We start from the raw sequence: 27840 nt of genomic DNA, 5'->3' as shown, positions 1-27840 counted from the left end.
AAAACAAGCAATAATCATAAAATAATCAAGTAATAAAATAATCCATCTAATTTATGTACATGTGACTCTCGGCCCACAGACTTGTGGTTAACTCTTAAACTGTCTTCAGAAATGACCTGAATAGCCAATCAGTTCAAGATCACTTGACTATATGCCATACAAGAATAAAGATCCTGTCAGGAGCAGGCAGAGGTTGATGTTGAGATTTGGAGAAAATGCACAATCCTTCAAATATTTCACTGCCTGACCTGTAAAGCACACTGCAGATTGTACATGAGACTTTTCAACTATCTCAGAGCTCATGGAACCAGGGTGGAAGCAAGTCATTCTTAATTTCAAAGGACTGCTGAAAAGAAGCATCAGTTTCCAGCTTAGTTATTTAAAACACAACCTATCTTTGTATTGATGGCAAAATTATATTGACAGTTTAATATTCTTTTACCAAAGTAATTAATAAATATGCTGAATATTTGAAGTTCCTTCACAGATCCCTATGCTGGGCACAATTAATCACATTGTATCATGAAAATACCTAACCACTATTTCTACTCTGACATCTTGCACTTCGCCAAATTTTCAACAAGTCAATGACTTGCTTTCAATTCCATGGGTTCTAACTTCAACTAACAGCATTTTTATGAAAGGTTTTACCAAATCCTTCCTGGAAGTCATAATAAAATCTGTAGATATTCTTCTATCTTCTGCTTTAATCACATATTTAACAAATTCAATCAGATATGACATATCGCTGAAATATCTATGGTGGCTTACCCGAATTGGCTGAAACATTTCAAGCTTTTCAGTTACTCTATTCTTAATCATCAACTCCAACACTTTCCCAACAGCAGCAATTGGCTGATCCGTTTATAATTCCTTGATTTTCAATCCTCTCCTTTCTTTTAAACTTGGATGACATACACAATTTTCCAACCTAAAGGAATGGCTCCTGATTTAACCATTCTGGCAAGTCTCGACTGTAGAGTACTCAATGGCCTTCACATCATTTCTAAAGTGTGATGACTAGACCTGGATGCAAAATTCTAGATGAGTCTAATCAGAGCTTTTAGAATGGATTTCCAGCTTTTGTAATCAATGCTTCTATTTATAAGGTCCAAGATCCCATGTGGTTTGCTAACCGCTCCTTCAATATGTCCTTCAACCTTCAAGGATCTGTACAAAAGGATTCCAATATCCTTCGGTCCCTGTACACTTTCCAGAAGCTTGCCTTCAAGTTGATGTTAGGTATCTCTAACACTCTGGCCAACATATCACAATTGGAACATTGAACGTAGAACATAGAAAAGCACAGCACAGAACTGACTTTTTGGCCCACAATGTTGTGCCGAGGATTATTCTGAATCTAAAATAAAATATTCCAACCTATGCACCCCTCAATTCACAGCTGTCCATGTGCATGTCCAGCAGTTGCTCAAATGTCCCTACTGACTCTGCTTCCACCACCACCGCTGGCAATGCATTCCATGCATTCACAACTTTCTGCGTAAAGAACCTACCTCTGACGTCTCCTTGATACCTTCCTTCTAATATCTTAAAACTCTGACCCCTTGTGCCAGTCAATCATGTCTTGGGGAAAAGTCTCTGGCTATTGACTCTATCTATGCCTCTCATTACCTTCCGAACTTAGTCAAACTCTCTTCGTAAGACAAGCCCTCCAGTCCAGGTAGCATCCTGGTAAACCTTCTTTGCACCCTTTCCAAAGCCTCTGTATCTTTCCTGTGGTAGGGCGACCAGAACTGGACACAATATTCCAGAAAAGTCTCTGGCTATTGACTCTATCTATGCCTCTCATTACCTTCCGAACTTAGTCAAACTCTCTTCGTAAGACAAGCCCTCCAGTCCAGGTAGCATCCTGGTAAACCTTCTTTGCACCCTTTCCAAAGCCTCTGTATCTTTCCTATAATAGGGCAACCAGAACTGGACACAATATTGCCAGTATGGTCTCACCAGGTCTTGTGGCGGCTCTTAAACTCGATCCCCCCGTAATGAAAGCCAAAACACCATATGTTTTCTTAACAACCCTATCCACTTGGTGGCAACTTTGAGGGATCTATGCACTTGAACACCAAAATCCCTCCACACTGCCAAGACTCCTGTCTTTAATCCTATATTCAGCATTCAAGTTCCACCTTCCAAAATGCATCACTTCACATTTATCCAGGTTGAGCTCCATCTGCCATTTCTTAGCCCAGCTCTGCATCCTGTCTATGTCATGCTGCAGCCTGCAAGAGCCCTCGATACTATCAACGGCACCTCCAATCTTTGACTAACCTACCCGTCAACCTCCTCATCCAAGTCATTTATAAAACCTACAAAGAGCAGAGGCCCAAGAACACAACCCTGCAGGACACCACTCACCACTGACCTCCAGGCAGAATACTTTCCATCTATAACCACTCTCTGCCTTCTGTCAGCCAACCAATTCTGAATCCAGACAGCCAAATCTCCCTGCATACCTCCTGACTTTATGAATGAGCCTACCATGGGGAACTTTATCAAATGCCTGACTGAAGTCCATATACACCACATCCACTGCTCAACCTTCTTCGATCTGTCTCGTCACCTCCTTAAAGAACTCAACAGGATTTCTGTGACATGACCTGCCCCTCACAAAGCCGTGCTGACTGCCTTTAATCACGCTATGCTTTTCCAAATAGTCATAAATCCTATCCCTCAGAATTCTTTCCAAAACCTTGCTGACCACAGACAGAAGACTGACTGGTTTGTAATTGCCAGGGATTTCCCTATTCCCCTTTTTGAAAAGAGGAGCAACAGTCACCTCCTTCCAATCCTCCAGTATGACTACTGTAGAGAGTGAGTAAGCAAAAATCTTCCCCAGCAGCTTAGCAACCTCCTTTCTCGCTTCCCAGAGCAACCTAGGATAAATCTGGTCTGGTCCTGGGGACTTAGCATTCTTAATGTTTGCCAAAATTTCCAGCCCATCAACTTCATCAATCTTAATCTGGTCAAGCCTGTTTCCCAGCTCCTCAAAGTTCTCATTTACAACAAGGTCCTTTTCCTTAGTGAAAACCAAAGCAAAAACCTCATTTAGGGCTTCTCCATCTGCTCAGACTCCATGCACAAGTTCCCTACACTATCCCTGACCGGCCCTAGCTTTTCCCTGATCGTTCTCTTATTCCTCACGTATGAGTAAAATGCCTTTGGGTTCTCCCTAATCCTTCCTTTTTTCATGTCCCCTCCTGGCTCTCCTCAGTCCATTTTTGAGCTCCTTTCTGGTAAGCCGGTAATCCTCTCAAGCTGTGCTAGATCTTTGCTTCCTCCACCTTATGTAAGCTGCCTTTGTCCCTTTGATGAGAAGCTCCTCTGTTCTTGTCATCCAAGGCTCCTTAATTTTACCCCTTCTTGCATGTCTCAGAGGGACAAATTTGTGCATCACTCACAGCAACTGCTCCTTAAACAGTTTCCACTATTCTCCACAAAATTCTCTCTACTAAATTGCATCTGCCACTTGTCTGCCCATTTTGCTTGCCAATGTCCTGTTACAGTTCATGGTTAACCTGCTCATTGTCTATCATACCTCACAGTTTGGTATAATTGGTAACTTTTGAAAATTTGCTCTGCATGCCAATATTCAAGTCATTTGTATAAATCAACAAAAGCACTTAACCTGAGGGAAACATCACTGTTACCATCCTGCGATCTAGAAATAACCATTTACCATGACTTGCAGTTTTCATCCTTCAACCAATATGTTATTCCAACTGACACTGACCCTGAATTTTGTTAATCAGTCTTTTAATGCAATACTTGTCAAAATGACTGCTATTAGCTTTCTTGGCATGTTCACCTTACAGACTTCTTCCACTTTTGTAAATACTTAAGCAAAGTAATTCTTCAACATGCCTGCCATTTCCTTACTTAAATTGATATCACTTCTACCAGTTTTCACATTTCTCCAAACCACTTCATTTTTTATTATTATAATTATGAAAATTTTGTGACTTGCAAGTCTATTTTCATATTTCTTAACTTTGCATGAGGAGAATATAAACTTAAAGAACATGGTGTTGGGGTGTCATGTTGAGGTTGTACAGGACATTGTTGAGGCCTCTTCTGGAGTACTGTGTGTGCCGTTCTGTTATAGGGAGGACATTATTAAATTAGAGAGGGTTCAGAAAAGATTTACCAGGATGTTGAGGGAATGGAGGGTTTGAGTTATAAAAATAGGCTGGAACCTTTTTCACTGTACCTTAGGAGGTTGAGGTCTATAAAATCATGAGGGGAATAGATAAGGTGTATCGCAATGGTTTTTTCCCAGATTGGGGGAATTCAAAACTAGTGACCATATTTTTAAGGTGAGAGGAGAAAGATTTGAAAAGGACATGAGAGGCAACTTTAGTTACACAGTGTTTCATGTGTGGAATGAACTGCCAGAGAAAGTGGTGGATGCAGGTGCAATTACAACATTTAAAAGACATTTAGATAAGCATCTGAATAGGAATGGTTTGGAGGGATATGGGCCAAACTCAGGCAAATGGGACTAGTTTAGTGGGGCAACATGGTTGACATGCACTTGTTGGATCAAAGGTTCTGTTTCCATGCTACGAATTTATGACTCCAGTAAGTCACTCTATAATTTACACCTCTCCCTTTTTCCAGAGTCTGTACCATGTCTGCATTTTAAAAAAAATATATTTTCCTTTCATTTTGATTTGACTCTAAGCTCTTTAGAGAAACATGGCTTCACCTTTATGATAATAACCTGGCTCTGTGTCATATTAAGACCTTTATTACACACCTCCTGCTGATCTTCTGCCATTTTATCCATTAACAGACTTGCTTAGTTTACAGCGCAGAGTTTCTGTCTTACTGCACTGAAATCAGCCTGATCTAAATCTAGAATCTAAATTGTTGGTTTTACATTCCTCTTTTTTAAGCACGACGTTAAACTCAATCTTATCATGATAACACTTTGAGTAATGTTCATATTCCAATAGAATATTAACTAAGTCTAAACTATTGTTCACAACTAAATCTGACATGGGAGGGCCACTTGTTGATTTCAGAACATTCTGTTGGAGACAACTAAGCTGGACAGACACAAATGCTAGTCTGCTTGTCTCAACCAGTACGAGATGGAATATCTGCTATTAAAACTGCTTTCCTTCTTTGTCACTATGTTATTTTGCTGTAAGCACATCACTGTTTACCCCTATTTAATATTTGTCTGATATTCACCAGAGCACAGGGTGAGCAACCAAGTACAAAATCTCAAGCATCGTCCCTCCTTCTGCTCCAGCTGAGATAGAACATAGAACTGTACAGCATAGTAGAGGCCCTTCGGCCCTCCATGTTGTGCTGACCTTTTATCCTACTCTAAAATCAGATTAACCTAGGTACCCTTCATTGTACTATCATCCATGTGCCTATCCAAGAGTCACTTAAATGTCCCTAATGTGTCTGACTCTACTACCACTTTTGGCAGTGCATTCCACGCACCCACCACTCTCTGTGTAAAGAACCACTCTCTGACATCTCCCCTAAAGCTTCCTCCAATCACCTTAAAATTATGCCCCCTCATGATAGCCATTTCCACCCTGGGAAAAAGTCTCTGACTATCCACTCAAATACACAACTCAGCAAAGGATGAATGTTGTAAATAGGAACATCTTCTTGAAGTTTTTGGTAACTCACTGTCTTTACACAGCTAAGCCATTAGGGAAACTGAGAAGGTGATTCATGCCAACTTTACTTTTGAAACTTGACAAGTCTATGACAGTAATAATGCTGAATCACATTCTATTCCAGACATTTTATAATTATTCAAAGCACCAACATGGACTCATTTAACTAGTAGCATTCATAATTTTCAATAATGATTTAAACTGACTTACTGTAATGAGGGATACAGACATAAAGGTTGCATAAAAGGTGTCCATCTATTTAACTAATCAGGTTACTTACTGCGATCTGTAATTATTCCTCGCGCCTCCTGATTAGTTGTCTTGTTTTTCAGGTTTTGTGCTGCAGTAATGAGCTCATCCAGCTGAGGGCGTTTCTGATCCAAATCTTGCAGAGTAGCCTGGAGAAAGGGAGGGACAGCCAATGTAAAGGAAAGATTCTCTAATGGTACAATCTTAAAATCCTTAGGTATAAAAAAACTTTGCTTTTCGTTTTGATTTCAAACATTGATTGGCAAAATTAATAAAATTCACAAATATAAACAGGAAAAGTTCACAAATCCACCATGAGCTGTAAAATGGCTCAACTTCAAAAATGCCATGTGGTTTATGTGTGTGTTTGCCTCTTGAATCCCAGTTTATTGGTAACTGCCAATTTGAATCCACCAATAAGCAAAATCCACGTTGAATACATATGCATGCAACAAAGGGAACAGCTTGCAGTTATTTATATCATATCTTGCATATCCCAAAATGTGTTAAATAAATTAATTAATTTTATACAATTATTATGTAAGCTGCTTACATCGAACATTTTCACATAGCGAGTCCCACAAACAACAATCAGAAAAACATCCTCAATGACCACTGTTGCTGATTCAAATGAACGAATTATAAAGGCTGCAATTCTGCTCTACTTTTAATGATATAGAATCCTTTGCATCCATTGGAGCAGGCAACATGATTAAGAATAATAGGAAAATCATTTCAGCAAACCCTTGCCCTAAACAAGTCCAGGCCATCTGCACTGCTCCCATCCCCATTGCACTAAATGGATCACAGTCTTATGCTCCATGTTCATCAGGGAGGTGCAGTCGGCAGATTTTGACAGAAAGCTGAGTTATCTAACAGATTTGTCAGCAGTGGAGAGAGAAGCAATATATCCACTTAGCCAACAAAACAAGACCCGAGGACATCCAACACATTCACTGATCCTGGCTGCTGTGTGGCTCACAACTGAGAAGTATCATCTAAAGTTCTTCAACTACTTTGAAGTGGCTCGGAACGAATTACAGAAAGAATGACAAACAACAGGAAACTTTTAATGAAAGGAGATGTTAGATAAAACTTTCAATTTGTTATAAAGTTTAAACATGGTTAGATAGATATTATGTGCATCTCGCATCCAGGGTGCAATGCTTACACTCTAGACACAGGAAATAATTATCGATTTTGATGGGTACCTAAATGTCGAATAATTGAGGATTTTATGGACAATTAGCATTTAAATTTGCATTTACCAATGCGTATGCGGTAATACAAAGTCTGACTATCATAGTGAGAAAGATTTTAACTGTTGTAAACACATCTAAAGTTAAGGAAATTAAAATGCAGTATTCTGTCTAAGAAAAGGGAAAAATGAAATCATATGACTTTGCTCAAAATCATAATTAATCATCAACTTAAATATTAAATGAAATGCAGTTTGTTTTGGGTGATTATGCTCCCTCTCTTTAGCTTTAAATCAAGGCCATAAAAGATTTGTAAAGACAACTTCTCAGACTGGGGTTTCACATCTATCTGCATTTCAGCATCAGTCTCTTCACCAGCTTACAGCACTCGCTCATTAACTGACACTTACAATAATTACTTATATCTTAATAGTTAGACAGGATAATGTCAGATTTTTCTGGCTCCAATTATTGAACCATTGTTTAAGATTATGAATTAAACAATGCCAAAAATCAAAAGTGAGGACAATTGATGCCCAAACTGATGGAAACATTACTTTAGTCTTCACAGAGCTCATTTTCCGTCAAATGTTTGCACATTTGTGATTTACCACCTGTCCCCTATGATACAACTGAATGAATATGAGGTATAGATGTTGTTTAAATCCTGCTGCACACTCATGACTATCATTCCTTTTTAAATATCTTGCAGACAAGCAGAGAATTTCGGCTTTTCTGAGAAAATGTGCTCAGTTGTGGAATGTTGCCCCAAACTATACAGAAGAACATAGATAAATAACTAAATAAAGGAATAAATCTTATTTATTCAAATGTGTTGAGGTAATTGTTTTAGTTATGATCATTTGCTTAAGACTGATTTTCAGTTATGAAGTGTTTCTGTGCTGTCAGCAATTTTGAAGCTACTTGAGTGAATTTTGTGTCGTGGTATGTATGAGCCTGTCAGAGCACTTTAAGAAGATAATAAAGGCGAGCTTTATTCATGTGATTATTAAATGCTGCAGAAACTTAACTGAAATGACCTAAGCTTGTCAGAGAGATTTAATCTATTTGCTGCAATAAATTTTTAATAACCATTCTTGAGGGATCTGTGTTTCCTGGATGTTACTGAACTGAACTGTCTTACTTTGATATGAAAAGTTCAATATTTTAAATGACCTTGTAGTTCTGAGGAAGCGCTTCTTAATAACGATGGAAAAATGCAAATAAATTGTGTCCGCAGCATAATCTCCAATAAACCCAGACGGCTTATTTGAAGCATGCAAACACACTTTTTCTTTTCCTCCTCAATCATATTGTACACACTTGTGTATTATCGATGTGGTGATACATTAAAATACTCTTCTTTCAACTCAACAATGTCAGCCTGTGGGTAAAATATGCTAAGTCAGTTTTTTGTTCACAAGTTACTTTGGTCATGTTCAAATACAAAAATAAAATATTCCTTTGAACACTTTGCTGGTCTATTTTTGGAAGGGTTTGTGTTACATTTTAGAATCTTTCCAATATTTTACTTTTGCTGACAGCAGCAGTGCTTCCGTAAGTAGGTCAGCATGAATTGAAACACAAGGTCTTGTGCGTGGAATAAAGGAGTTTGCCCAGCCTTCGGCGCTGAGAAATATTACTCAGAAAGCACCTGAGTTGTCTACTGAATGGTCCTTCCTTCTTCAATGGTTGAAAAAGATATTGATTTGTAAACACTATTGATCACATAGGGACAGTGGAAATCTTCAACAGAGGGTTGTGAATTCTGGGTGCATTAACATGTACAAGGTAGAAATTTAAACTTTTGTTTGGAAAATTATCAAGGGATGAAGAGCAAAAGCCACCAATGAGCTGTGCTACAGATCTGCCATGACTGAACTGCATGGTAGGAAAGGTTAAAGTGACTGAATGGCCTCCACCTCTTACATTGTTCTCAAACAACTGGAGCTTGCAGTTTCAGCAAAACTATTCACGGGAATGAATAAAAGCAGATGTACTTATCTCAAAATAATTCTTTCCCAACTTGTATGAATGCAATCAACTTTGGATGTAAGGGAACTAAAATGAAGAGTACGTGGTTGGGCAAACATGCCATCATAAATCTTTCATGTTTAAGGGATTTAGTTGGAAGGATTAATCACTTTATAGTTCCCTAATTCCCTGACACTACAAATAATGACTCTACCTTCTCTTGCAGCAGCAAATTTGTAAACATGTGACACCATAATTCTGGAGGAATTCTTGAGAAACAACAATCTGTCTCGAGGAGTTCAGCTAGTGATTCTCTTCTATCTCTTCTTTACCCACAACCATTAGCTCCTTCCCCACTATTCATTCCAAAGACAATGGTAGTCCTTGAAGAGTTAGTGTCAGAACACAGGACAGTGGACTAGATTTTCAATTTTAGATGAACAAGGCATCCTATGAAAATATTTTAAAAGGTGGAGCTTCTAAGTGGTTATAGTTAGAAGCATGAGCAGAAAACTCAAATCAGTGTTAAACGTGAGGAAGAAAGTTAAATGAGCTTATTGTCGGTCCTGTATTTCATTTAATTCACTCCACCCTTTGGTAATAATAAAAGTCCACTTGCCACCCCCTTCTCATGTTTCATTCACAATGACCCCCTAAATCCCTCCTTTTTGCAGTTTTTCTTTAATCAAACAATATTGACCTTTTCTATCCTTCTTGCTAAAGTGCACACCTTCATATTTTCCCAAATTATACAAAATATTTCAATGACTTAGATGAGCAAAATAAATGTACAATAGCCAAGTTTGCACATGACACATAAAGGTGGGAAGGCATGTGGTGAAGATGAAGTGAGTATGAAAACATTTGGCAGATGGAATATAATTTGGGAAAATATGAGGTTATGAACTTTGGAGGAATAATAGAAGAGCTGAATAGCATTTAAATGGAGAAAGACTGCAAAACGTTATGGAACAGAAGGATTTGGGAATCACAAAAAGCGAGCAACCACATTCAGCCGGTAACAGAGATAGCAAATGGAATGTTGGTCTTCTTTTGAAGGATATGAATTATAAATGAAGGAATGTTTTGTTCACATTATACATTATAGTCAGATCACAGGTGGAATATTATGAACCGTTTTATGCTCTTCATCTCAGGGAAAATACACTGGGATTGGAGACAGTCTACAGAAGGTTTACTAAGCTGATACTTGGTATGGAAGCACTGCCTTATGATGAAACGTTGAGTGGGTTGGGCCTCTACTCATTGGATCTTAGAAGAATGACTGCAACCTTATTGATACATACAAAATTTTTAGGAAACTTGACAGGGTAGATGCAAAAAGTGTTTCTGTTGTGGCAGACAGGGTAGATGCAAATAGGGCATATTCTCAAATGAAAAGATGACATATTTAAGACAGTTGAGGAGCAACGTTTTCTCTCAAAGGGTGGTGATTCTGTGGAATTCATTATCACAAAAAGCTGCTGAGGGCCAGTTGTTAAGTATATTCAAGGATGAGATAGACAGATTTCTAATCACTAAGAGAATTCTGGATTATGGAGTAAAGTCGGGGGGATGGAATTGAGGATTATCAGATCAGCTGTTAAAAATCACACAACACCAGGTTATAGTCCAACAGGTTTATTTGGAAGCACTAGCTTTCGGAGCACAACCACCTGATGAAGGAGCAGCGCGCCGAAAGCTAGTGTGCTTCCAATTAAACCTGTTGGACTATAACCTGGTGTTGTGTGATTTTTAACTTTGTACACCCCAGTCCAACATCGGCATCTCCAAATCAGATCAGCTGTGGTCTCAACAAACGGTGCAACAGACTTGACAGTCTGAGTGGTCTACTTCTGCTTCTCTGATCATCTTTCCATATCCCATCACCAAGTTTTTGCCCACATGCTTAACCTTTATATCCTTCTGCAGGCTCTGTCATCCCCACCTTCCCACTCGCCTTCCCACTTATCTTTTTGTCATCTGCAAACTTATCTATAGTACATTCACTTTCCACATCCAAGTCATTAATATATGTTATAAAATAATTGTAGCCCCAGCTCTGTCTCCTTAATCACTCCACTAGTTACAGTTTACCCATCCTGAAAATCCCCCCTTATCCCAACTCTCACTTATTAATTAGCCAATCCTGTCTTATTAGGTAACCTTATGTATAATACCTTATCAAGTGCTTTTTAGAAATTCAAATATGTGATAATTATTGGTTACCTTTTATCTATCCTGCTTGTTACTGCCTTAAAAAAGTTTAGTTGGGGGGATCCAAGATGGCGACGATCTGATAGCTCTGCTGTGCCAGGACTCCGCATTATTACCCAAGTAAGGTGGGTTTCACCCCCCTCCTTGCTAGTCATTCGTAAGAAGAGTTCATTAAAATAATATATAAAGCATATAGAACCTTTGAAATTTGGATCTGGGTGATCTGGGAGTAAGATGAACTCTAATAAAGGAAAGGAAGCCAAAGGATTGCAGCAAGCAGAGCACTTCCCTACAGTGCTGGAGGCACCCCCAGTCATGGTCCCGACTCTCAGGGTGGCCCTCTGAACCTGTTGGACCAGTAGAATCTAGTCTCGGAGTTTGTTAAACTCCAAGAGAGAATCGACTCAATGCTGGAACCGATCGCTGTCATGCTAAAAAGCATGAGCAGGAGATCCAAGCGCTGGATCGACGCGTCAAGGTGGTCAAACAAAGGACCGCAGCATCGGAGACTGCGGTGGAGAATTTGGAGGGATGGATCCAAACACTGGAAGACCAGGTTCAGGCCCTGTTGGATCAGGTCGACGTCCTCGAGACCGAAGTCGGAGGAAGAACTTACAAATTGTCGGGCTCCCGGAGCGTGAGGAAGGTCACAGCCTGCTTCACGTCCTGTAACAGTGGCCCCCGCAGCTCCTGGGGCTGGAGGTTGTGTCGAGCTGGGTGTGTGTACAGTGGGCCCACCAGATCGCGATGCACAGGTCCAGGTTGGATCAGCGTCCCTGCCCTATCGCCACTCCAGGATTATAAAGAGAAGCAGCTGATAATGGAAGCCTCCAGAAGACTGGGAAGAAATTCACCAGGCCTGGTGTACAAATGGTCAAATCATATATTTTTTTCAAGATCTTCTCTGGGGTCATAATCAAGAAGAGGAAATCCTTTGATGAACTCAAGAAGAAATTTAGAGACTTGAATATCCAGTATTCTTTGAGATTCCTGGCAGTACTTAATCATGGAGGGTCTGTTTACAACTTTGACTTGGGAGTAAAAGCAAGGAGCTTTTTGGATTCTTTGAAATACTTGATCCAGGTTGGGGTAAAAGAAGAGCAAAGACAATTATAGACTTTGGTGAGGGGTGGTTATTTCTTTTATGGAAGATGAATGGGGGCAGTGTATGGAGGAGACTGGGTCGTGCCCACTGTTAACTCCTATGTGTGTAAATAATTTGTTTTCTTTGTCTTAGTGTTGCTTAGGTTTGGGGTGCAGCCTTAGCTGGAAGGAATTAGGATGGTTATAAAATTTGGGATGGATGCCCCATATGTGTGAGGGGGAAATCTCCAGCGATTTGTTGTTGGTATATTTGTTTGGTTAAGTTTAGCGTAGTGGTTCATTTTTTAGTTCTAGTAATATTTGTGGAGATAGGTTTTAGCTCTTATAAATTCGGTGTTTTTTTTCACTTGGCGTGGCATGAATAAGTTTCTTCTTCTTGGGGGACCATGGGCTGCTGTGGATGGTCATGGCTCGTGGTTTGTTTAGATGGTGCACCTTGAATATTAGAGGGAGCCATTCTCCAATTAAAAGAAAGAAGGTGCTCTCAAACCTTAGAAAGCAAAGAGAACGTTTGAAGTTGCAGCAGGGAGGATTTGGTAGGTATCCTTCTCCTCTTTCAACTCCAAGAATCGAGGAATAGCCATACTAATACAAAGGGAACTCTTATTCCAGAAAATAGAACAAATCAAGGATAAATAAGCGCGTTTCATCATTCTCAAGGCCTTAATACACGGGGAAGAGTAAGGCACCCTGAACGTCTATTGTTCCCTGGCGCATCCCCTTGAATTATTAACTAATGCAGTCTCTAAATTAATGGCTCTTGGGGTGTGTTGTACAATCATAGGAGGAGACTTTAATGGTCTCATGGGCCCTGAGGTAGACAGGATGCCAAGGGGTCTCCCGGGTGTTTCCCTGCAATCTAAAGAGCTAGTGGACTTGTGCGGGGAGTTGGGGCTAGTGGATGTGTGGAGATGTCTCCACCCTAATGGTAGGGATTTTACCTTTTACTCCAATCCGCATAAGTGCCAATGAGAATTGATACGTTCTTTGCCATCGGTCTGTTTGGATTCGGTGTTATCCTGCAGGATTGGGAACATAGCTCCAAAGTGGCAAAGCACCTGGCCCAGACTGGTTTGGGAGTGAGTTCCACAAGGAGTTCATAAACATGTTGGCTGAGCCAATCCTGGGAATGTATAAACAATCATCTAATCAGGACTGCCTTTCTCTCTTACGGAGGCCAATAACTCCCTCATTTTAAAGAAAGGAAAAGACCTTGAGGACTATGCCTCATATAGACCTATCTCGTTGCTGAACGTAGATTTGAAAATCCTGTCAAAGATACTGGACCTGAGGTTGGAAAAGGTACTGCCCATTATAATAAAAGATGACTAGACAGGCTTCATTAAGGGCTGTAGCTCTTCCAATAACATTAGGAGGGTGCTGAATATATGCAGTATGCCAGCAGAGGTTAATTCCAGGTTTGGTGGTCTCCTTGGACGTGGGAAAGGCATTTGATCAGGTGGAGTGGCCTATCATTTTTGGTGTCCGAGAACACTTTGGTCTTGGTGGGGCATTTGCTAGGTGGGTGGCATGCTATATAGTGACCACAAAGCAGCAGTTCTTACGAATGGCGTTAAATCAGATATTTTTAGCATTGGAAGTGGCAGCTGACAAGGGTGTCCTCTCTCACTGCTGTTATTTACCTGAGTAATTGAACTGTTGGCAGAGGCCATTTGAAAGGACCCTGAAATAGTGGCGCCAAAGTTAGGAATGGGAGAGCACAAAATTACTCTCTATTGTGATGATCTCATCCTATTTTGATTAATCCGGAAAAGTCCGTACCCTGACTAATACAAAAAAGTTAAAACTATTCAGCATCTTCACGGGATATAGAATGAACTTTACAAAGTCAGAAGCTATGCCCTTGGGGTCTTGGTGGGAGTGCCTGACCTGAAGAATGGAACACAGCTTTCTTTATATGGGTATTTTTATTAACCTCATCTTCCATCAGCTGTACAGAGCTAACTTTGTGCAATTGTTTGATAGGATAAAACAGGATCTGAAGCAGTGGGAGCGGTTACCAATATCATGGTTAGGCCAATTAGCCTCAATTAAAATGAATGATCTTCCTCGGCTACTATATCCTATGAGAATGCTCCCATTGTGGCTGGCCAGACAGGTACTGCAGAATTTAAATGGCTGGCTTGGGTCATTCATTTGGTGCCACAGAGACCCTCTCATTGCATTTACTAAGTTGCAGCTCCCGCAGGGCATAGTGGGGGTGGATATCCTAGGACTGAAGTGATATCAAATTGGTGCCCTATTGTCATATGTGGGTGACTGGGTGTGCAAGGATTTGGGGTTGATATGGCTTGACATTGAGACTTCCCATGTAAGGTGTCCCCTCATTAATTTACTGTTTATGGATAGGATGAAATCCATGGCTGAGCATTATAAAAGCCTAATTATCTTAAACATGGTCAAAGCGTGGAGAATAATGCAGCAAGGCGAGGGAAATTTACATAAAATCTCACCGTTCACCCCTTTAGGGGGAGCCCCAGGATTTAGGCCGAGGTCAATGGACTCCAGCTTTAAGGCATGGGAGGTCAAGGGAGTCTCCTGTTTGGGAGATTTATTTGAGGAAGAGGTCCTGATGTCTTTTGACCAATTAAGTCACACATATGGGCTGCCTAGTAGGGACCTCTTCTGTTATTTTCAGATTAAGGACTACATACAGGGAAGTATCACGCTCTTGGCTCAGCCCTACATGTCTGATGTAGAGAGAAGAGTGCTCCGGTGTGCAGGCACTCATCAGTTAGTACTCTATACCATTTACAGAGAGGGGGCTCTCTGGAGGATATGGAAAGACTCGATGGAGTCTGGAGTCAGGAACGAGAAGAAGAAATTTAATTTGACACATGGGAGGACATATGGGAATTATGTAAATGTAAAATTAGCGCAGGCACCCTTACACACTGCTTATGGTCATGTTATGGGATTCATGGATACTGGAGTGCCATAGTGAATGAGTTGGAGGGGATCCTGGGAATCGAGTTTAAGGTGGATCTGGTATCCCTTCTTTTGGGATTGCTGAATTTGCTCTCGCTGGAAGGACACGGGAAGAGATTACTTAATATTCTTACACACTGTGCAAGGAAGAACATTCTAATGAACTAGATCTCAGAAACTCCCCCGGATCTCAAGGGGTGTCATAGATTGTTGATGGACCACAGCTCCCAAGATTCTCTCACAAATGTGGTGCACCAGAAAACAGAACCATTCTATAAGACGTGACAGCCCTTTTTAAATTACATCGATATAGACTTGTCGGCAATACTGATCAAGACCTTTGTATAGCCATGGGGACCAGGTTTGGTGTCTGGGAGCTCTGGGGGAGGAGGAAGCTTGATAAATACGGATATTATAACTGATGCTCCTGTGGATGGGAGCTCGTTGGGGGCTCAGTGAGTGGTATAATTTACTTTAATTTAATTAATTTTAATTTAATTTGAGTTAAGTTAAGCTAATTTAAGATGATTTTATCTAATCTGACTCATTCTAAATTGGATTAGGTTGGTCTATGGCAATCTGGGTCAGCCTCAGCTAATTTGTTAAGTACAGTTACTTTTTTATTTAATCTCAAGATTGTTTTGTATTTTTTTTGTGATAGTTTTGGTTTGTTCTATAAAGTAGTAGGTAGTTTCCTGTTAACATTTTTGTAATATAATATTGTTATATTGTTTAACATTATTGTATTTTTATAAAGAATAAAAATCTTTTCTAATAAAAACAAAGATAAAAAAATTTTAGCATGTTTGTCACAAATGACTTCCCTTCAGGAAGCCATGCTGATTCTGCTTTATTATATTACACATTTCTAAATGCTCCACTATTATTCCTTTCTAATTGATTGCTATATTTTTGTAATGACAGATAAGCCAGGAGTGGGGGTGGGTGGGGGAGGGGGATTGCTATTGAACAAGAGGTCATCAAACCTCTTGGAGAAAATGAGGACTGTAGATGCTGGACAGTCAGAGTCAAAAAGTGTGGCACTGGAAAAGAATAGCAGGTCAGGCAGCATTTGAGAAGTAGGAGAGTCAACATTTTGGGTATAGCACTTCATCAGGAATGTTGTTATCTTTCCACTCACAACAGTTCACACACTCCACAGTCACAGTTTGAAGGTTTTTTTTGGTCTTATGTCTCATTGATCCCACACAGAATTCTTTATACTAGCAGTTATTTTGTCTCTGTAGTAGTGCTCTTTTGAAAGAAACACATTTTGGAAATTAAGGGAATAGATATTGGTATGTTGGGCTTCCAATCCATTGCTGTAACACATTCAATTTTACAGAAACAGAACTTTCCACCAAATAAGTATACAGAAAACCACTGTATTCAGCCTCCACCACAAACTCAATTCCCTCGACCTCAATTCCTTTGACCCAACTTCATTCCTCTTGGCAACTGTACAAGGTGAAAGAGGTTTCACAACCATGGTATCAGATTTGACCCGAGATGAGCTTTTTACCACATACCTATCCAACCTATCGGAAAGATGTTGTGAAACTTGAAAAGGTTCAGAAAAGATTTACAAGGATGTTGCCAGGGTTGGAGGATTTGAGCTATAGGGACAGGCTGAACAGGATGGGGCAGTTTTCCCTGGAGCATTGGAGGCTGAGGGGTGAACTTATAGAGGTTTACAAAATTATGAGGGGCATGGATAGGATAAATAGGCAAAGTCATTTCCCTGGGGTGGGGGGGTCCAGAAATAGAGGCCATAGGTTTAGGGTGAGAGGGGAAAGATATAAAAGAGACCTAAGGGGCAGCTTTTTCACGCAGAGGGTGGTATGTGTATGGAATGAGCTGCCAGAGGATGTGGTGGAGGCTGGTACAATTGCAACATTTAAGAGGCATTTGGACGAGTATATTAACAGGAAGGGTTTGGAGGGCTACGGGCCGGGTGCTGGCAGGTGGGTCTAGATTGGGTTGGGATATCTGGTCGGCATGGACAGGTTTGACCGAAGGGTCTGTTTCCATGCTGTACATCTCTATGACTCTATGTCCCTCATGATTTTATCAACCTCTATAAGGTCACCCCTCAGCCTCCGACGTTCCAGGAAAAACAGCCCCAACCTATTCAACTCGCTCTAGAGCTCAAATGCTTCAACCCTGGCAACGTCCTTATAAATCTTTTCTGAATCCTTTCAAGTTTCACAACATCCTTCCGATAGGAAGGAGACCAAAATTGCATGTAATATTCCAAAAGTGGCCTACCCAATGTTCTATGCAGCTGCACCATGACCTCCCAACTCTTGTACTCAATACCCAGACTAATAAAGGAAACCATACCAATAGCCTTCTTCATTATCCTATCTACATGCAACTCCACTTTCAAGGAGTGATGAACCTGCACTCCAAGGTCTCTTTGTTCAGCAACACTCCCTAGGACCTTACCATTACATGTATACATCCTGGTAAGATTTGCTTTCCCAAAATGCAGCACCTCGCATTTTCTAAATTAAACTCTATCTGCCACTTCTCAACCCATTGGCCCATCTGATCAAGATCCCGCTGTAATCTGAGGTAACCCTCTTCGCTGTCCACTACACCTCCAATTTTGGTGTCATCTGAAAACTCACTAACTTTACCTCTTATGCTCACATCCAAATCATTTATATAAAATTATGAAAAGTAGTGGACCCAGCACCGATCCTTGTGGCACTCCACTGGTCACAGGCCTCCAGTCTGAAAAACAACCCTCCACCACCACCCTCTGTCTTCTGCCTTTGAGCCATTTCTGTATCCAAATGGCAGTTCTCCCTGTATTCTATGAGATCTAACCTTGCTATCCAGTCTCCCATGAGGAACCTTGTTGAATGCCTTACTGAAGTCCACATAGAGCACGGCTACCACTCTGCCCTCATCAATTCTCTTTGTTACTTTTTAAAAAAACTCAATCAAGTTTGTGAGACATGATTTCCCACGCACAAAGCCATGTTGACTATCCCTAATCAGTCCTTGCCTTTCCAAATACATGTAAATCTTCTTCCTCAGGATTCCCTCCAACAACTTGCCCATCAACCATGTCAGGCTCACTGGCCTATAGTTCCCTGGCTTGTCCTCAACACCTGTCTTAAATAGTGGCACCACCTTCCTTCTTCCGGCACCTCACCTATGACTATTGATGATACAAATATCTCAGCAAGAGGCCCAGCAATCACTTCCCTAGCTTCCCACAGAGCTCTAGGGTACACCTGATCAGGTCCTAGGGATTTATCCACTTTTATGTGTTTCAAGAACTCCAGCACCTCTTCCGATGTAATATAGCATTTTTCAAGATGTCACCATCAATTTCCCTACATCTCTATATCTTCCATATCTTTCTCCACAGTAAATACTAATGCAAAATACTCGTTTAGTATCTCCCCCATCTCCTGCGCCTCCACACAAAGGCTGCCTTACTGATCTTCGAGGGGCCCTATTCTCTCCCTTTTATCCTTAATGTATCTGTAAAAATTCTTTGGATTCTCCTTAATCGTATTTGCCAAAGCTATCTCTTGTCCCCTTTTAGCCCTCCTGATTTCCCTCTAAAATAAACTCGTTCTGCCTTTATACTCTTCTCGCTCGAACTATCCTCTCTATACCTGATATATGTTTCCTTCTTTTTCTTAACCAGACCCTCAATTTCTCTCGTCATCCAACATTCCCTACACCTACCAGCCTTTCCTTTCAGCCTAACAGCAATATACTGCTTCTAGACTCTTGTTATCTCATTTCTGAAGACTTCCCATTTTCCAGCTGTCCCTTTACCTGCAAACATCTGCCCCCAATCAGCTCTTGAAAGTTCTTGCCTAATACCATCAAAATTTGCCTTCCTCCAATTTAGAATTTCAATTGTTAAATCTGGTCTATCCTTTTCCATCACTATTTTAAAACTAATAGAATTATGGTCGCTGGCCCCAAAGTGCTCCCCCACTGACACCTCAGTCACCTGCCCTGCCTTATTTCCCAAGAGTAGGTCAGGTTTTGCACCTTTTCTGGTAGCTACATCCACATAATGAATCAGAAAATGTTCATATACACACTTAACAAATTCCTCTACATCTAAACTCTAAACACAATTCACAGTCCAATCTATGTTTGGAAAGTTAAAATCCCCTACCACAACCACCCTATTATTCTTACAGATGACTGAGATCTCCTTACAAATTTGTTTCTCAATTTCCCGCTGACTTTTAGGGGGTGTAGAATACAATCCCAATAAGGTGATCATGCCTTTCTTATTTCTCAGTTCCACCCAAATAACTTCCCTGAATGTATTTCCAGGTTTATCCTCCCTCGGTACAGATGCAAAACTGTCCCTTATCAAAAACTCCACTCCCTCTCCTGAACAAAATCTTTTCAGATATAAATATTGTGCTGAAATTATGCACAAATTTCCACTAAAACTTATGAAATTCTGAAAATCTCATGATTTCCTTTTACCTTTCGGAACAAGAAATTGTGTTAGAACCTTTACTTTTAATGTCGTTGGCAAAACTTGACATTGTCCTATGGTGTCCATGGTATGTCCGTGGTGACTTATTCTTGGTATTGTCAATTCACTTTTGGCTAAATTTATTACTAAACTAGCCAACTATAAACAGGTCTTTGACTAGTAACAGCTCCTGCTCACGTGCTTTTTCCAGGAGTTACTTTATGTGATTGCACTGTCCACACTATCGCAGATAATAGACTACCTCAGCTGTGACTTGATTCACAAGTCTATGGAATGTAGCTGAGGCATTCTTTAACCCAAATGTTACCTCGTGACAATAGTATAAACCATTTTGTATTATAAAAATGGAAATTTCTTTAGTCCTTACGTGCACTTGCCAGTACCCCTTCAATTGATTAATCTTGTGAAGGAATAATACATTCTGACCCTTTCAATGTAATCTTTTAACTGTGGAATTGGGCAAACATTTATTTTTATACCTGCTTTTAACTTTCCATAATTTATACAGAATCCATTTGATTATCTGATTTAGGAACTAACAGTACTGGTGAATTATATGTGCTTTGGATTCAGTCGAATGGCTTTTCACCATGCATTGAATTTTTGTTTCCATGCAAATTGGTTTCTCTGGACTCAAGAACTTTGTTTTATTAGCACTGATGGTCCTCCATCTACAGCTTCCCTACCTAACATATTACACACATATGGATCATAACATATCTTATACTCCCTAAGTAGTCTGAAAAGAACCTCCATTTGTTCTTTCTAGAAACATGGATGGCAACACTGTAACGAGATGTTAGTGTCTTTTCTGATTTAAGAATATCTCTCTAAACAATTTTAACTAAATATGTGTCTAACTTTCCTAGTCCTGTTGTAGGAGGCTTGCACTGAGAATTGTACAGCACTCCTTTCACCTCACTCTTGTTGTCTCTGTCAACATTCCGGGTGCTCCGGTTTCCTCCCACAATCCAAAGATGTGCAGGTCAGGTGAATTGGCCATGCTAAATTGCCCGTAGTGTTAGGTAATAGGTAAATATAGGGGTATGGGTGGGTTGCGCTTCGGCGGGTCGGTGTGGACTTGTTGGGCCGAAGGGCCTGTTTCCACACTGTAATGTAATCTCATCTAATCTAATCTAATCTTAGCATCTGACACACTTTCGCCTTCTTATCTGCTTCACTACAGTGACACATTTTTCGCATGTTAATGTGACAAAACAGATTTGTCTTTTGAAAATCATTTGTAATTATCAGATAATTCACTTTACTGACTCCCTTAACTATTTTGTATGGACCACTGAATTTCATCTTCAGAGGTTCACCTGAGAAAGATGACAATACCAATACTTCATCTCCCACTTGAATTGTTCTAATTGTAGCATGTTTATTCGCCTGTTCTTCCATTTTCACCTCCAAATGCTCTTAGGCTGCCATTCGTGCTTCTCAGAGTCTTTCTACAACTATGGATGACAACTTTACAACTTAATGTTGATGTCTTTTTAAATTAAATACATCTCTCTAAACAATTTTACCTAACCACTAATGTTATGACAATAAATGAATTCAAATGGAATGAACCTAGTAAATTAATTTGGAGAATCTCTGGTCGTGAACAGGAAGAAATCTAATTCCTTTGCCCAATACAGTAGGTATTCAAGACAATATGCCTTAATCATAATATTGAGAATCTGATGGTATCGCTCCAAAGCTGTCTGTTTTCGGAAGAAATGCAGTTGACTTGAATTGTTTTATAAGAGAACTGTTAATGACATCCTCAAAAACTTTAGATATAAAGTTATAACCCTTATCAGATTAAATCTCAACTGATAGTCTGTAATGAGTAAAGAAACTGAGTGAACATTTCAACCACTAACCGAACTGTAATGTCCTCAAAGGAATAGCTTCTGGGAATCAGGTTGTCATTTTCACAAATGCAAGGATATATGTTTTGATTTTCAGTAATGGTCCTAGATAACCTGCTAATGGTCAGCTGAGTAACTCTTCAAAATTTGGGAACTATATGTGCTAGTTTGATTACATGCCGAGGTTTTCCTACCATCTGACATGTAGGACATGATTTAGAGAACTGCATCACATCTTTATGAACTATTGGCCATACCTGCTTATCATTGCTTGCATTTTCCATATGTCCTGCCAATGGAATTTCATATGCTACTGCAATATCTTCTTAGCATATCCATTCTTTGTCTTGCAGGTCTGTGAGGATATCTACGCTTTCTCATTAAAACTCCACTTTCAAGCGAATAACACTCTGGAATGCCTTCACCATCAGCTTCAGTGTAAGCTTTCTGTATTCATTTATTTAATTATGAATCTGCTTCTTGAGCCTCAATTAATGAAGGTGAGTACACCACTTCTTTTGAATTATCTTCAAACTGAAATAAAGTGTCAGCTACCCTCACACCTGCTTTGCTGTATTACTGAGATCTCTGCTGATGGACTTAGTTTTGCCATAGCTCTGGTCACTACATGTAATGGAAATTACCTCGATGCTGTTTTTGCAACTGCTTTATCTCCTTATCTTCAGCTGGACTTAGTGATTTTAAGGGGGGAGCTCTGACATTTCCTCTGACTCTTCAGGAGAAAATCAATTCCATCCAAAGCTTTTTTAACATCTTTCTACTCTTGTTCTCTGGGTGTAATATCAGGGCGCGTTTTGGTAAAACTGAAGATTGTGGAACTCAGTGAATGGCAGCATCTTGCTGTGTCTTTGGTGTCACAATTTGCTTCATTTGAATCATTTTTCATTTGTATCTCGCCTTTTACACCAAGGCGAATTGATTGGGAAGCTCAAGTTTGTACGATGCACAGAGAGAAAGAGAGAGAGAGAAAAACATTTTGCCAGGAGGAATCCTCCAACAAGCACATTCTACTCTCCTCAATGGTCTCTCACATTCCCTCTTTCCCAACTGAGACAGATCTTACTCCTGGGTTTTCAATATCGCCCTAGTTGGTAAGTTCTTAACTATCTCAAATGTGACTATCCAGGAAACCAGTCAGACTCCAATTGGACTTTACGCTGGGAGATACTCTCCGTCTATCACATTTACTAACACTTGGTTTAGAATTCTCTAAAGGGAAGAACAGATCCTTCGCAAGCTCTGTGGGGCACCTCTCTTTACAGTCAATGATGAATGCCATTGTTTCATTGTTGATTGTGAAAATCGCTGCTGAAAGGGAAGGCAACCGTGTAGTAAATATATGCACAATCAATGTGATCAGAGCTGTGTTACTCTTTCGGTCACAGTGACCTACATTGACACAAATTTGGCCTCTAAATTCTGTATGAGTAGCTCCTTAACACAGCAGGAAGTATGATAATACTGCATCAGGATAACAATGACATAGTTATAGATCAGCATTGGATCTATCCATTTGTAAAATGTCAGCAAGAAGTCCCAAGTTATAAGTAAACCCATATATCTTGGCCAATGTCTAAAACATATCTTGATGAGAACTATAAATAACCCATATTTAAGGCAGCATTTTTTATCATTGTAGAACTCATTTCAATCGTACTTCATTCTCAGACATTCAGATGCATGCATTTGTAAAATTATTTACATTATATCCACATGAACCATTTAAAAAACTGACTTAAAAGAAGTGGATATTTAACAGCAGTGGCTATTGATATCAAAATCCTTTGGTCAAAGTATTAGCTTCACCATCCAGTCAAAAACTGTTGGCCAAGTAGGTGAATGCGGCATAGCTATCAGACATGTAGCTTTGTCCAAAACCAAATAAATACTGTTGCATATTCTTCAGTTTAGATCAAGAAGTGAAGGTTGATGCATAACACACAGAGCTTTAAGACTCAATGTTTTCATTATTTGACACAATAACATTGGATGCTAGGATAAACAATACTGTAACATGGTTGCACTGCTACAGAATAATTAGAGTCATAGAGTTGGTGTTTCAGAATAACTGAGAGTCATAGAGGTGTACACCATGGAAACAGACCCTTTGGTCCAACCCGTCCATGTCGACCAGATATCCCAACCCAATCTAGTCCCATCTGCCAGCACCCGGCCAATATCCCTCCAAACCCTTCCTATTCATATACCCTTCCAAATGCCTCTTAAATGTTGCAATTGGACCAGCCTCCACCACTTCCTCTGGCATGTCATTCCATACACATACCACTCTCTGCGTGAAAAGGTTACCCCTTAGGTCTCTTTTATATCTTTCCCCTCTCACCCGAAACTTATGCCTTCTAGTTCTGGACTCCCTGAACCCAGTCTATTTATCCTATCCATGCCCCTCATGATTTTGTGAACCTCTATAAGGTCACCCCTCAGCCTCCAACGCTCCAGGGAAAACAGCCCCAGCCTGTTTAGCCTCTCCCTATAGCTCACATCCTCCAACCCCGGCAACATCCTTGTAAATCTTTTCTGAACACTTTCAAGTTTCAAGGCGGCACGGTGGCACAGTGGTTAGCACTGCTGCCTCACAGCGCTAGAGTCCTGGGTTCAATTCCTGCCTCAGGTAACTGTCTGTGTTTGCACATTCTCCCAGTGTCTGCGTGGGTTTCCTCCATGTGCTCCGGTTTCCTCCCACAGTCCAAAAATGTGCAGGTTAGGTGAATTGGCCACGTTAAATTGCCCGTAATATTAGGTGCATTAGTCAGAGGAAAATGGGTCTGGGTGGGTTGCTCATTGGAGGGTTGGTGTGGACTTGTTGGGCTGAAGAGCCTGTTTCCACGCTGTAAGTAATCTAATCTAATCTAAAAAAACATCTTTCCGATAGGAAGGAAACCAGAACTGCATGCAGTATTCCAACAGTGGCCTAACCAATTTCCTGTACAGCCGCAACATGACCTCCCAACTCCTGTACTCAATACTCTGACCAATAAAAGAAAGCTTACCAAATGCCTTCTTCACTATCCTATCTACCTGCAACTCCACTTTCAAGGAGCTATGAACCTGCACTCCAAGGTCTCTTTGTTCAGCAACACTCCCTAAGACATTATCATTAAGTGTATAAGTCCTGCTAAGATTTGCTTTCCCATTTGAAATTAACTCCGTATTGACTCCTCCAATATAGCTAGCAGACATTAGGCTCAAATGTTTGTTTCTTGAAATTTGCTTTGGTATTTCTAGAACAGGAAAGAATTTTATTTATCTTTCCAAAATTTCAAGACATCTCAAAGTGCTCTGCAGAAATATTTCTGAAACGTAGTTACTGTTGTAATGTAGGAAATCTGTCAGCCAATTCACATAAGTCGAGGTCCCACAAACAACCATGTGATAACGACCAGTCAGTTGGTTAATAGATGAATATATTGACCAAGTTATAATAATTAGATATATTAAAGTTGGAGATTAACCCTGACCTGGATTGATTAGACCACATCTCTACTGCATAGACAATAAAAACTACATTGAAGATCCCAGGAGAGGGAGAGGTCAAGGGAGAGAGCTGGTGAGTGACAGACAGAGGGAGTGAGTGAATAAGGGAGGGAAGGAGGAAGTGAGAAAAGAGAGAGAGAGGGCACGATGGTAGAGGGCAGCAAGAAATTTATGTGAGGGCAATTTAAACTGGTGAGGTCAGAGAGTTCAAAGCATGCAGCAGCTCTGATCTGAGGTGTGGAAGAGAAGTTATCATATTTGGGGAAATGAAAGGCTGTATAAGAGGGCTCATTTCAACCAGTAAATGGGTAGAATGTTCATGCAGCTGTTGAATGGAATGATCAAAGGGTTAGCATTCAAACTATATCCAGATGCAAAACTTTTACAACCTAGACAAAGAAAAATTCACTGTTTTATACATATTGGAATGATGGAGCAGAGAGAATGAGGGAAAGAAGGGTTTGAAGGTGCAAGGAGAAAGACAGAGAGGGGGAAGAATAGAGACTGACCAGGCAACAGATTTCAGCCATAAACTGAGCTTTGAAAAGCTGCCTTGAATTTGAACCATGAGTACAACATCTGAAGTCGTCCTGTCAGTATCAATTGCCACGTCTCTCAGATACAAGGTGGAACATGAGTACTGTTGAGGGATCTTTATAACCAGCAGAGAATAATATCAACCTCTGTGAGCATCCACTGAGTTGTATTTGGTGGATGAGAAATAGAGTAAATTTAGAGCCATTTCCAAATGGGATTTCACAGGGAGGTGCTGCCAGACCTGCTGAGCTTTTCCAGCAATTTCTGTTATCGTTTCGGATTTACAGCATCTGCAGTTCTTTTGGGTTTTTTTCCACAGATAGATGTTGCTCTAAGTTGATCAAGGTCCATTTACTGCACTACTCAGTGTCTGAGCACATTATGAAGCTTTTTGAATAACATCGTAACCTAACCACTGAAGCTGAAAAAAAATTTCTTACTCAACTTTTCTGTGCATTATTGTACAAGGGCAATGTGTGAATCTTGATCAGCTAAAAATACACACACCACAATAAGTTATGCGCGACAATATATGCAAAGCTTATCTATATTTAGTGAAAAAATGAGCACTGAATGCTTTACCGATCACAGCAATAATATTTAGATAGATAATACACACAAGAGACATTTAAGAGGTTTAATTGCACATAGTGCCTTGTGTTTTATTGCTGTTAGTAAATCTGACAGAAAGGAATATTTGACATAACAATACTGGCTGATAGGATAAACGGTGCTGTAACATGGTCGCACTACTACAGCTGGTACTCCAAAAAAACCTTGAAATTAACTCTCTTGACTCCTTCCACTGCACAACTCTCTTCTAACTGATGCATCACAGGCTCTAAACACTGCCTCGACCAGGCTTTTGCCATTTTCCAAAATAATCAAAAAATGAATTCTTACATTTTGAGAGCTACTGAATAATTGCTTTTTTTCCAGTCGAGCACTCATTTCTTCAACTACCTCCTCTGACTTCTGGTAGAATGGTAAGCTAAAGAACACAGGCTAGAAATATCATTATATTGCATATAACATGATGTTTGGAACTATGAATAAATTTTTGATGGTTTGACAATAATAGCTGAATGAATCTTGATGGGATTTGAATCATAGAATTATAGAATTCCTGCAGTGCATAAGCAGGCCATTTGGCCCATCGAGTCCACACCAACTCTTTGAAGAGCATCCCAGCCACATACCTCTCACACCCAACTGCCACCACAACTTATCCCTGCAACTCTGCATTCCCATGGCTAATCCACCCAGCCTGCACATCTTTGGACAATATGGGAAAGTTAGCATGGCCCGTCAACCTAATGTGCACATATTGCAACTGGGGGAGGAGACCGGAGCACCTGGAGTAAACTTACGCAGACATGGAGAGAATGTGCAAACTCCATACAGACCCCTAGTTACCAAAGGGCAGAATTAAGACTGGTTCCCTGGCGATGTGAGGCTAGCCACCGTTCCCTCCTAAATGTCTCCCCTCAATCAAAGATAAGCAATGTAGTTTCAAATCAGGATGGTCTGTGACTTGGAATAGGACTCCCATGTGATGGTGTCCCAATACATTCGCTGTTCTTGACCTTGTAGGGAGTCGAGGTTGCAAGTTTGCTAAGTGCTTTCAAAGTAGCCTTGATGAGTTACTGCAATGCATCTTTATAGATGGTGCACACCACTGTCACTGTACGTCAGTGCTGAAGGGGGTGAATGGTGAAAGTGGTGGATGGGGTGTCAATAAAGCAGCTGCTTTGTCCTGGTAAACATATTTGTCTTAAAACTAGTGGGCCTGATACACCTGCATTTCAAGGTATCCCAATTTTAGGAAGGGATTTTGAAACAGCCATTTGGCCACCTGTGAGAATTCTTAAGGCAAGGGCCCTAGGCTTCTAAACTGGAACTTATATTGAGAAGGTAGGCAGCACGAATCCATTGAGAAATGACTAAATTCATGTCACCATCCACACTGGGCACTGACGTCCAGGTTTTATACTGTAAACGATGCTGTGATCATGACACCTGTTTTGGCAGTTTACTGTGTTATGCTAAAATAAGATCACAAATCTTGTAAATATTTGGAA

The 27840-nt window shown here is 40.3% G+C and overlaps 1 protein-coding gene across 5 annotated transcripts in view; it reads right to left on the bottom strand.

Moving 5' to 3' along the window:
• The window catches only part of dmd (dystrophin), a 2012228-nt gene that overhangs the window by 406752 nt on the left and 1577636 nt on the right, over window positions 1-27840 (bottom strand). For all 5 annotated transcript variants that reach the window (XM_043700735.1, XM_043700733.1, XM_043700734.1 and 2 more), the window contains one exon: window positions 5944-6061. In XM_043700735.1, the coding sequence (XP_043556670.1) occupies window positions 5944-6061 (118 nt within the window). The remainder of the gene's footprint in view (window positions 1-5943; window positions 6062-27840) is intronic.

Source organism: Chiloscyllium plagiosum, chromosome 12 (genome assembly GCF_004010195.1).
Source record: "Chiloscyllium plagiosum isolate BGI_BamShark_2017 chromosome 12, ASM401019v2, whole genome shotgun sequence".
Taxonomy (NCBI): Eukaryota; Metazoa; Chordata; class Chondrichthyes; order Orectolobiformes; family Hemiscylliidae; genus Chiloscyllium; species Chiloscyllium plagiosum.
The sequence above is the reverse complement of the archived record's forward strand: the minus strand, read 5'-3'. Positions and strand labels throughout refer to the sequence as shown.